General features: G+C 42.1%; 1 protein-coding gene across 1 annotated transcript in view; it reads right to left on the bottom strand.

Moving 5' to 3' along the window:
* The window catches only part of LOC113407031 (adenylate cyclase type 1-like), a 220,507-nt gene that overhangs the window by 102,169 nt on the left and 105,991 nt on the right, over positions 1-12,347 (bottom strand). The window contains exon 5 of the mRNA XM_026654114.1: positions 10,028-10,139. Within this exon, the coding sequence (XP_026509899.1) occupies positions 10,028-10,139 (112 nt within the window). The remainder of the gene's footprint in view (positions 1-10,027; positions 10,140-12,347) is intronic.

The following is a 12,347-nucleotide window of genomic DNA, read 5'->3' as shown; positions in this document are numbered from 1 at the left end:
AACTTTACAAAGTTACACTAGTTTTCTTTCATTCCATGATCCCATGCATACAGAAAGCTTAAGAAGGAGCAGCATGCAAGACTCTACCGAGTTCAATTTAGCTGGGTAATGGAGACATGGGCATAGCAATAATAGTGAATATGAGCTTAAAGGGAAGTAAGGCCTTTTACAACATGAGAGGAATAATAGAAAAGGAAAACAAATCTGACTCCAATATAGAAAGTCCCACAGCAAATGGCTTGATGGCTTTGATGCCAGAAAATTGGTTGTCTCCAGTCAAGCCTACATAAATTTGCAATTCAGTGATGTGTTTGTGAGGATGAAGTGAAGTCATAGTAAATGCCCTACCATCCTGGGAACTATATTACAGATGAAACAAAGCAGAGTTATTTAGAGTAACCATGAAATGGAAGACACATTTTGTTTCATACAATTTTACTTAGTGTTAAGTATGTATGTTAATTTGTAAGAGTCCAGTGGCTTCTCAAACTTTTTCGTATGTGGAACACCTCTCCCGCCTTGGAATTCCCCTCTAATCTAGTTGGGATCTATCTCTAATTTAGCAATATGGGAATGTCAAAGTGGTCGCAACGCTGGCTTGAGACCAGTTTAATAGTCACATATGTTAATTTACATGCTTGACTACTATAAGGCATGTTGCTAAGAGAAATTTAACATGACAGACTTAGACAAAACTTTTCATTGTCACTCTAACTGTTGTACAGTGTGGATGTTGTGGTCTTAAGCCTAGCTTTCAGCCTGTGCCCCTAGGAGGCTGTACTTTGGTCATGCTTTATGCATGTCCTATGCAACTACTAGCACTAATGCAACATCAAGGTTGAAAAGCCAAGTGCTGAAGAAAAAATAAATAAATCGGGAAAAATCAAAGGATTTCTTTCCCAGTCTCTCACCCCACAAAAACCACTGAACAGATTTTGTTCAAGCTTTCCAAAAATAATGTCATTTTAAGCAGGTACTAAACATGGGAAAATTAAGCCACACCCCAAGGTGAATATTTTGGAAAATTATGCATGTGTAAATGCCTGGCAATGGCAGATGACCCTGCATAATAGACATTACTGAAATATGGTGAAATGAGAAAAATCAAAGGGCTGCTGTAATACCTGGCTATAAACTGAACAGATCAAAGGGCGGCGGGGGGGGGGGAGTAGTGTTGTATTTAAAAGATACCACAGAATCTAGGGAGATAAAAATTCTTAGTGGAAAGGACCACAACTGAATCGGTGTGGATACAAATCCCATGTTACGAGAATACTGGCAGGGTAAGAATTTTGACTATGTTCTACCAACAGCTTCCAGACCAGGCCAAGAATTGCACAGTGCTGAGAAAGCACAACGAGGCAATGTTTAATGAAATGGCAATCATGGAGCAATTCAATTATCTGTATATATTAACTAGTCAGAATGGGATAATGTTTACAGAAACAATTTCTTACATGATTGCTTCTTGAAACAGCTAGTCCTAAAGCACAAAAGAGGAGAAACTATTCATTCTTGATGTAGTACAAAGTAAGAAACAAGAGTTGGTTCAAGAAGCAACTACCGTTAAACCTCTGTGTAACAGTGACTATACTATAATTAAGTTCAAGGTCTCTGAGGGAGGAAAGGTACCGCAAGCTAGCGCTTAACTTTAGAAAGAGGGGAATTTAATAGAAACGAGAAAGCTAGTCAAAAAGGTCTTAAAGTCATGAGTAAATAAATTAAAATACTTAGATTTAGCATGGATTCCATTGACACAGAGTCTCATAGAATATATAACTCTAAACTGAAAGGGAAATAGGCATACAAGAAATAAATCAGTGCAACTAAATGGCAACATCCAAGACACTATACAAAGCAATCAGAGATCTTTCAGCATATGGAAGCCCAATCCCAGTGAAGCCAATAGGCAATTTGTAAGAAGGAAATTAGGTGTAGGACAAAGGTGGAGTTTGAAAGGCAGATAATAGAAGGCATACATACAAATAGTAAGAACTTCTCTATGTATATCAGATGTAGGAAGCCTGTGGGGAAATTTTGGGTTCACCACTATGACAGGGAGTATAAAGCCCTCACTGGACAGGAGGGGATTAAGAAGCAACTGTGGGCTAAGGAGGCCCCGCACCTCTGCCCGTGCTTGGGTTGGAAGTGGGGTTTAACAGGTAGCCAGACAGCTCAGTCAGGGCCTGGCAGGCCAGGGAGAAGGACATGCTCTGGGAGCACCTGTGAAAGATGTGAGCCGAGCCCTCACCAAGCCAGGGAACGGGGGAGCCACAGCACCTGGACACTGAGACCACAGTTGGAAGCCCTGAAGGCAGTGCTCCCAAGGGGTGGCTGGCGGGGATGTAGAATGAGATAGGACATGACTCAGGGAAGCTGACTGAGGCTGAAAGAAGACACCACAAGGTGAGCAAAGCTGAACCAGCCTTCCAGGGCCCTAGGTGGAAATCCGATGGAGTGGGAGGTCCCGGGTTCCCTACCCAGCCCCAGGACTGCACCCGCTAGGTGGAACTGCTGCTTGAGAGCTGCACCCACTAGGCAGAACTGCTGCTGGGGATGAATCATTGGGTGTGACTGCTGCCTTGGGCCCTAACTACTAGGGGGAGAACCTGCTCCAGCTCATGACCATTACAGGGAACAATTAAAGAAGACCAGAATATTTGTTGGTTGTTAGTTTGTTTTTGGTTCAGTCTTCACCACACAGAATGTTGGGGAGATACCTACTCTTTTCTGGTAATAAAGATGAGGAACTATCCACAAATTAAAGTGTCAGAAGAAGGGGTGCTGAAACAAATGGGCACACTAAAAAGCAACAAGTTACCCAGTGCAGATGACATACGCCCAAGAGTTCTGAAGGAAGGTGAGGATGAAGTGGATGAGCTGTTAAGAAAAATACACAATCTCTCATTGAACAAGTTACCACATGTGACCCAAGGGCCTCTTGATGCCAATTGGCAGTGGGCACAAGGATACACAGGGATCCCATAGCTTCACCAAGAAATGTCAGATAAGGTCTCTAATGAAAGCCTCCGTTACAGTGGTCATCAATCATTGTAAGATGTATGTATGGAATAATATGTGAAGAGTTACATATATATGCTGAAAATTACATTCTCTAGGTCTTGTAGTTAAAGCCAGGTTTCTCAAAGATAGCGTGCTTTGAGACAGGAGGTGGAATACACTTATCTCCCGGTGGACCATTTTGCGTCTTACAACAGAAGTTGATTAGCATACTGAGTCAAACGCTAATGAAGGGCTTGTGGAGACTTCAGAAGGAAATCAACAGGAAGAGGTAAACAGTGGGGAGGGAACGCTGTTTTCAGGTGAAGATCAAAGGTCTGATTTATCTGGGGATGCAGAGAGATGTTCTGGCATCCTTCCATCTGTGAAGACAAGCTGCAGTGGGCTTGATCTTATGAAATGGGAATTTCATCCATCCTGATGGAAAAAGTGCTAGGAAAAGGACTTGGGCCAAGCTATCCTGTAGGAGACAGGGGAATGTCCTGAGAGTTAAGTTTAGGCCCTAGAAAGAGTTTTATGACTTTGCTGTGTACCTTACTATTTGTTTAAAATATTCTTGCTTACTACCATTTGAATCTCTGTTCTTTGATAATAAACTTATTATCATTTCCACTATAAAGATACCTAAGTGCTGTGTGTTAAGCAGAGCAGTGATCCTGAGTTAAACTAGTAAACTGGTGTGTACTATTCCTTTGGAAAGAGAGATCTGAGTGTTCAATGAATCAGGGGCTGGGCACTCCAGAGGGATGCTTGGAGGACTCAGGGCTTCGTGTGTGCTTATTGCTAACCGTACAGAGACAGTGAGGTCTGTGGAGGACTGGAAGGTTGTGCTTGTGTTGCCAGAGTCTGGTGGATTTAGGGAGCTGACTCACAGCAGGTGCAGTCATGACTTCCTCTTGGTAAGGGGTGGTATCGAGGTGCCTCATAACCCTGGATACCCCTAGGAGGCATCACACCATATAAAAGAACTGAAGTGCAGCAAGTATTGTACCTATATTTTAATAGAGTGATCTGGGATTTACACACCAGTAAGACTTTTGGTACCTGGTGAACTGACTGAAGTTATAATTAAAACTAAAATACCTAGAAGATACATTCGCTTCTAACTAGCACAGCTGCTACTAAGAAAATTGTGCCTCCCTTATCTCTCAGAAATTATTTGAACATGCCTATGAAATAGTGGATAAAGGAGAACTGGTTGATATAGTTTATTTAAACTTTCAAGAGGTCTTTTTGACAAAGTCCTAAACAAGAGGCTGTTAAAGGAAATAAATAGGCATACCGTAAGAGGCAGGTGTGAGAGTGCTGTCACGGATCAAAAACCAATTAAGAGAGAGAAACAAAGAGTAGGAATAAATGGTCAAGGTTCATCATTGCAAAAGGTTAACAGCAGGGTGTCAAAAGATTCCATGCTAGAACCTGTGCAGTGTAATGGATTTATTAATGATGTGGAAAACAGGATGAACAGCAAGGGGACAAAATTCAAAGACAAAGTAATGCATGCTGGAGGGAATAATTTCCCCTGCTCATACACCTTACTGGATTCTAAATTAATTGCATCAACTCCAGAAAGTCCTGGCATCTTTGCGTACAGTTCAGTGAAGATCTCTGCTCAGTGTAAAAAGAGCAGTCAAGAAGCAAGCAAAATATTAGGATGCATAAGGAATGGGATGGAGAATAACAGAAATTATTACGTCATTGTGTAAATCAGTTGTGTGCCCTCTGTGTTCAGTTCTGGTCACTCCATTGTAAGAAAGGACATAGCAGAAATGGAAAGGTTAAAGACTAAGGACTTGCTACATGCCAACCAATACTCAGTGCTAGGAACAAAGACTCAATATAGCCCTTAATGATTATTATAATATATTTTAACCTAGTTTGGGTTCATTTGGGATGAAAGGTGCTATTTAAATATTTTTTAAAAAAAACTTACTAAATTGTTAATGCTGAGAAACATTCAAGCCCATCTGTTTCCATAAGATTTACTAACAGTAAGTAAATGCTGTTTTAATATTTGCCCTTTCCTCCTACCACACTTACTGCAGTGCTATCTGGGATCATTTTTCTGTATTACCTTTGTAAGACAGGGCAATTATTTTACCAAGGGCTGGCACAAGTTGCCACTTCCAGTTGATGTTGGTTCCTAAGCACCAACAACAAACACAATGTACAATCACAGATCACACTTCAGTAGTCACAGGGACCGTACACATTGCAACTAAATGACCATAGATTTTCCTTGCATTTCCCCCCACACACACCCTGGAGTTTTAATGCACACCATTGTTTTTAACCAACACAGACTAGGACTTTGAACTAATCAGGTACAAAACACACGCAGTAGTTGTTCTAATCAGTAGATTAGAATCCCTGTGAAAAAAATCATGTATCTCTGTGCACATTTCATCTGACTGAAAGAGACATGATTACAAGACTCTCTTTACTGCAGAAAAAAAAAAGACAGGTTTTGTCCTCTTTCACACTCTGCTGCCGTACATTACAAACTACCGTCGCATGCAAATGCTGGTTCATGCCTTTGCATCATTAAGAAGAGACAAGAGATTTCATTTCATTCTCAAAGGAAAACTGTGTGTAAGATTTTAGAAAGTTGAGGCGGGGCGGGGGAGGGGGGTTCACTGCCCCAATCAGAGGATGAAATTCACCCATGAAGTGAAGCTCCAGAGGGCAAGAACTCAGAAAGGTACTTAAGTACATGTGTAGTTTTAAGTACATAGTAGTCCTATTAGCTTCAAAGTTATGCATCTGCTTAAGTGCCTTGGGCGCTAAGCCCCACATTTTTTCTGGGCAGGGATTCCAATGGTGAATTGATCTCGGAGAGATTTATGTGCAACCCCAGTGTGCCATGTAAACAGTTTCACTATTGGCTCCACATATATTGGCTCAGGACACAACGGGGCTTTAATGGGAAGGAGCCACACATTCACATTTATGCAGCTCCAATAGTGCTAATATTCAGTGCAAACAGCTCAACTGGGCTGTTCTAGTCCATAAACTACAGTAGCAGCCCTGCACCCTGGCCCTGGTTTGGGCAATGGATTTCATCTTTCCAGTTGCTCCATGCTCTACTCACATGCAGCCTGAATACTTGGGATTTATGTGCAACTGACTATCTTGCAAGTGCATAACAGAGTCACCACGTAGTTTTAAAACTCTACCATACACCTTCTTTAGTGTTTATATCTGGGTTAGATTTATGCTCTTGATTTGTTTATTGTCACCATTTGCATGAACCCACTGCATGCTGCCTCAGTGCTAGAATGATGGTGTGGAATGTCCTAGAGTAGACACACCATGAGAGGAGAATCAGGCCTTTCATGTTCTCATTAGATGCATAGGCCTCAGTGCAGAAACAGACTTACTACAAGAAAATAAATCATAAGAATTAGATAGCTTTCTTTTATAGCATAAATGCAGCCAAAGCAGAAACAAGACTTTGATGACCCTCCCTAGAAGAGAAACGATGGTCCAGTGGTTAGGACATGAGCTTGAGGTTCAGGAGACCTAGGTCCAATTCTCTGTTCTGCCACAGGCTTCCTGTGTGACCTTGAAAAAGTGAGTCTCTCTCTATGGCTCAGTTCCCCATTTGTAGAATGGGGATACCTCACCGGGGTGACGATAAATGCATTAAAGATTGTGAGCTGCTCAGATTCTGCACCTAAGTACTTTAGATATATCGCCTTCTGTGCCATTCTCTCTGTTTGGGGTATCAAACACTTGCATCTTTGAGTTCTGGGAAAGAAAGTGAGAAGAATGAATAGATGTGTAGGAATAATTGTGAACCACTGACAAGAATCCTACTCTAATGCTGAGAAACACTTTAGTGTCTCCTCATGCTGTTGGAAGGAATTGCAAGAGATCTTGCTCACTTAAATCATGTCTGGCTCTCATGGTCTTCATTAAAGAATTCTCTGGGCTGGTCTATACCCAGCCGCTAGTTCGGCGGCTGGGGATCGAAGTTCTGGGTTCGACTTATCGCGTCTGGTCTGGACGCGATAAGTCGAACCAGGAAGTGCTCGCCGTCGACTGCGGTACTCCAGCTCGGCGAGAGGAGTACCGCGGAGTCGACGGGGAGCCTGCCTGCCGCGTGTGGACCGCGTCTGAACCACGGTAAGTTCGAACTAAGGTATGTCGACTTCAGCTACGTTATTCACGTAGCTGAAGTTGCGTACCTTAGTTCGACTTGGGGGGTTAGTGTAGACCAGGCCTCTGAGTCTTCTGGCTGGACCTCTATGGCACATTGAAAACTTCAGAGGATTAATCTACTTTCTCATTTGGTTTCTCAAAGGGTGTCCATGCTTTCGCTACATTACTCCTCAGGAGGGCGTCCTGCCACTGGGAAAGGCATCCCAGACAAGAAATACAGTGCAAGAAATGAATGATATACAACAGAGAATAGGTAGGAGCTACACCTGCAGGAGATAAAGTGTCAACAAGATGAAATGGAGCAAGACAAGATGGTGAGAGCTCAGAACAGGGAAAAGAGAACTGGTGGCAGGGACAATCCCTTTCCCATGATAGTCATATATTCAATGCACATGCCCTACAAAAGGGCAGTTTCAGGTCCTCCCAAGGTGTCCTTGTATGATCTTACTACTAGGCTCCTCTTTGTCTCCTGACACAGGCATTATCCTCATTCTGATCTCCCCTCTATAGCACACAACGTGCAATAGATTCCTCTTATGGAAGTCATAGGAATCAGAGGAAATGCAAGCACCCTTATTAAAATCCAGAGAAAGACAGGCTAACTCACACCATCTATATACCACTGCTCAATCAGAATGCATCCAATACAGAGATACCGTATCTGGCCAAAGGCCAGGGACACCAATGCTGTAGGCACATTTTATAAATAAAATAATAAGAATAAGTTTCACTGAATTCCTGGAGTTTGAATATTTTTATTTTAAAATATTTGTTCTTATTAGTTCCTTAACAAAGAAAATGCAGAAGTCACCTTGAGGTCGAGAGCTAGGACCTAAGGCCTGATCCAAAGACTCCCATTGACTACAATGAACTTTGCCCCATTGCGATTGGTGATTTTTTTTTAATTGTGAAAAACCCTCAAGCGTAAAGGGCATCGGGAATGGCCCAAATGCTTATTTATTGTCACACAGGGTTGACATTCATGGAGCTGTGCTGGTATTTAGAAATTATGCAAAGCTTCCCACCTAAATCCATTGTCACTTGGCATCCATCCCGTAGGCCATCAGTCTAATCAGCTCTGCCCATGCTAGTGTTTGGTGCATCTGGCATCCCTAAATGCAGCTCCGAGGTTGAATAATTTTTAAAGATAATTATAAAAGCTTCTGTGGCTACATGAGGCAAGTTTTTAGGCTACTTTGATCTAAAAGGAAAAGTGAATTTCTCCCTCACTTTTGTTACGCTACAGGCAGCCCCTACAGAAACAGCTAACACATGTGGGATGGGGCTTAGGGGACACTAGCAGCCCTGCCCCGCAATCATACAGGCTACAGAAGGAAGAACATCTCCCGAGGTGGGGCCAGATCCCTGGGAACAAACACGGCATCAGCAGAAACTGTAGCTACTCCACTTGCAGGACAAGGAATTGAGAAGCCCAGAAATGGCCGCTGTACAGAGGGATGGAGGGCACTTCAGCTGGAATTGCTGCAGCAATGGGGCAGGGAGGCTGCAGCTCAGCCAGTGCACCTCTTTGGGCCTGAACACCATTGGGTGGGGGGACTTTAAGGGATGGGAGAGAAGGTTCTGTCATGGTCTTCCTTCACAGTTTCTGGACTCCTGTGACACAGAAGGAAACTGACATTTTACAGTTTGGCCCTGATCACCTCATGTAGAAGTCCCATTCCCTTAGACAACTGAGAGAAAAGGAGGGCCCGTAGGTCACCACACCCTCGCCACCCTCCGGTATCGCATACAGCAGGAGACTTCCTCCCACCCAGGAGACACTTATCAGCAGGCAGTTTGGCAAAGGAATGGGGGGGGATGGAAACTGCTCATCTGTCTCAAAGCTTGACATCAGAGTTATATACAGGGACAGGGGATGTGTACTGAGGAAATTAAGGGAGGTTAATCCCTGGGAGGTGCAGAAGGACACACTCTGGGTTGCTGTGTGGAGTCAGGAGAGGAGATGGTAGGACGGTGAGAGAGCACAGTGCATGGGAGGATGTTTTTAGATGGTGAGCGCCCTGTGGGAAGGAATGGAGAGTCTTGATTAAGGGATCACTATATATTGAAAAGGACATTTGTGGAAGAAACATTTTGTACATAATATAGAACATAATTTGGAACAGGACATGGGTGTCACACAAACACCACGTGAACTCATTTGGTCATCTGCAACCACACATCCTCCAACTTCCCCACCAACTGTTTGTATTTCTCGACTGCTATGTCTTTGTACCATTAGAATATCAGATCTTATGGGCAAGGAATGTGTCTGTCTTTTTATTCCATAAGGCATCTACTACTCTGTGGGTGCTGTGACTAGATAATAAATACTTGTAATCAGAATACATCTATTACATCCATAATAGCTTCTTTGATGAGCCATCATAGTTTCTGTGACATGGGCAACTGTCAGCGAGGAACTGAACTGAGGCTCTGAACTCTTGTCACCAACACATAATAGATTTATACTATACATTCAATATTCACATCTTCCACTATACTATTTCTTTTCTATGAATGGTAAAAAAATTACATTTTTAATAGTTACCTCCATTAATTGTAAATAGGTCCAGTCAAGAGCACTGGGGAAAAGTATTTTAAAAATAGCAACTGCAGTTTCTTTTCTTACCATTTAAATGGATTGCTTTATCTCAAAAATATAAATCAATGAAAAGAAACTTTAGAAACTCACGATTTATGGGCCTCACAGTGGAAATGGGGCTAGCAACCAATCTATTTAATGTCTCTAACATATGTAATCCACCCAAGACATCATTATTCAAAAAGCAATTAAATTAAATAGGGAAAGAAAAGAAAAAAAAGAGAATGACATGCTTACTGTAGCTAATTCATCAAACTTGCCAAAGAGTTCATTCAGAAGCTTCACCAGCTCTTGAGCAGTGCACTGTGATGCCAAACTAGTGAACCCCACAATGTCTGCAAACAAAATGCTGTAAAGAGAAGGAAGGAAACATGGAAACATTAGTGCAAAACACACCTTCTTATTCTAATTATCTTCTTCTATGCACTGAGTGCAACCCAGAACACAAACCCAGACAAACGAGGATTGCCACCATTAAAGTGCTATGCAGAGCACAAATATCAAAGATTCAGGATCATCTTGCATTTAAAGCACAGAACTAGGAGTCAGGGGAATCTGTGTTCTGTTCCTGGCTCTGCCACAGGCTTCCTGGAACCTCAAGCAAGTTTTGTCTTAGGTACTTATATCGCTCCCCTCCCCATCACTGTATGGGGTCTGAGTGCCTCAACACCCCTGTGAGGTAGGACAGTACTATTATCTTCATTTTACAGATGGGAACTGAGCCACAGAGAGGCTGAAGTGTCTTGCCCCACATTAGAAAGGAAATCTATGGCAGAACAGGGAATTTAACCTGGAGCTCCTAAGTCCTAGGCTAGCACCCTAACCACTCGACCATCCTTCCTCGCTTAACTTCTAAATTGTATAAGCTTTCTGTGTTTCAGTTCGCCTACATGAGAAATGGGGCTAATTTACAGAAAGTACTGTGAGGCTCAACTGATTAATGCTTACAAAACACTCTGAGGAATTCAGGCTGTGGATCAGGACTCAAGAGATTTGGGTTCAATTCCTGCTTTGCCACAGACTGTAAAACCCTGGGCAAATCACTTAGGCTGGAATTTTCAAAACATCCTTAGGGAGTTAAGTACCCAAATCCCACTGACTATCAGTGGGACTTGTATGCCCAACTGCCCTCTCTGCCTTAATTACACTTCCAAACCTCATAGCGATGTTGAGAGGATAAATCTAAATGTATTTGGGAGTTACTCAGATACTGCGTTGAAAGGGGCCATATAAATACCTAAGTAGATCCTTGAATGGAAGCGGCTACGGAAGTATTAATTATTTAGATTTACTCACCTGCTGGCCCAGGCCCTGTGGCAGCTGTGGAAATGCTATGGATCTACTCACATGCAGTACCCAGCCTAAATAACATCAAATAATTATTTCTTTAGGTTTATAAAAATGCCACCTACCCATATGCTCTAGATGTGCTTGCATGACTTAATACATCTTGAGGACAGCAATTTAAGATAACCCAGCACAAATCTCCCTCCTCCAAAACAATTCTCCATTCTTACAATTGCAGCTCCTTCCCTCCCAATTAATGTAACAGATGCTAGAAACACAAACCTAACCAGTCCCCCATTCTTGCTTCCAGACAAGGTCACCAAATCTGATCCCTCACCCGAAAACCCAAGAAAGGGAAAATATAACCTTCTCAATTCCCAACCCAGCCCTTTATCAAAGGCACAGAAGTCACCCCGCTGCCACAAATCCTCCCAATACCTAATTTGATTCCATGCAATTGCTAAAATAACTTCTGCCCCCAAAATCCTTTTCACCTCCCCAACCTTGGTAACCTAGCCCAACAAAACACTGAACCTTCTAAATTTCAACAGCTCCAAACCTCAATACAGGTCTAGAAGCTCATGTATGTGCTGTCATGCATATCCTTAGAGCAACTCCTCTTCACTTCCTAGAACATACTTTGTTAGAGCATTGTTTGAACATATTACACTCCAGAATTTGATCATTTACATCATACATGTGTTTTATCATCATAGTAAAGATTTTTTAAATATAAAATATGTATGGATAGATTAATCTCTGGTGCCTTGTGACTACAGTGTCATGACCATGAGACACCATGGAGATGGCACAGTGAAAGACTTAAATAGAATATAAATAAATATGGTAGTGCCAATAAGTGCTCTTCAGATTTACCCCCAAAGCTCTGCCAATGTACTTCATTTTGGACCTACAACATCATTGCTTGATAGACCTGGATCTGTCTTTCATGAAATCAGTCAGCCAGTGCCAAATCATCATACTAAATTCCCTGAAGTTTTTGAAATACACTCAGATGTGCATTAAAGATTTCTAGAAATTGACCCAAACACACAGGAATTCAGCTATCCAAAAGGTAAAAAGCAAGGACTGTTACAATCCAATGTACCACCTAGCTGTCAGACTTCAATTATATTCAATTAGACATCACTGGTATTTTCTTTCATGAATTATTACTATTCGATTAGAAATTCTATTTGGTTTCTCTGTCACGCCAGAAGTTCCCAGGATCTATATAAGCATATGATGAGTTTTTCTGTTTATGTCTGAT

The sequence above is a fragment of the Terrapene carolina genome, unplaced genomic scaffold (genome assembly GCF_002925995.2).
Source record: "Terrapene carolina triunguis isolate 2854851 unplaced genomic scaffold, T_m_triunguis-2.0 Scaffold180, whole genome shotgun sequence".
NCBI classification, from domain to species: domain Eukaryota; kingdom Metazoa; phylum Chordata; order Testudines; family Emydidae; genus Terrapene; species Terrapene triunguis.
This window is presented reverse-complemented; position numbering and strand designations above follow the sequence as displayed.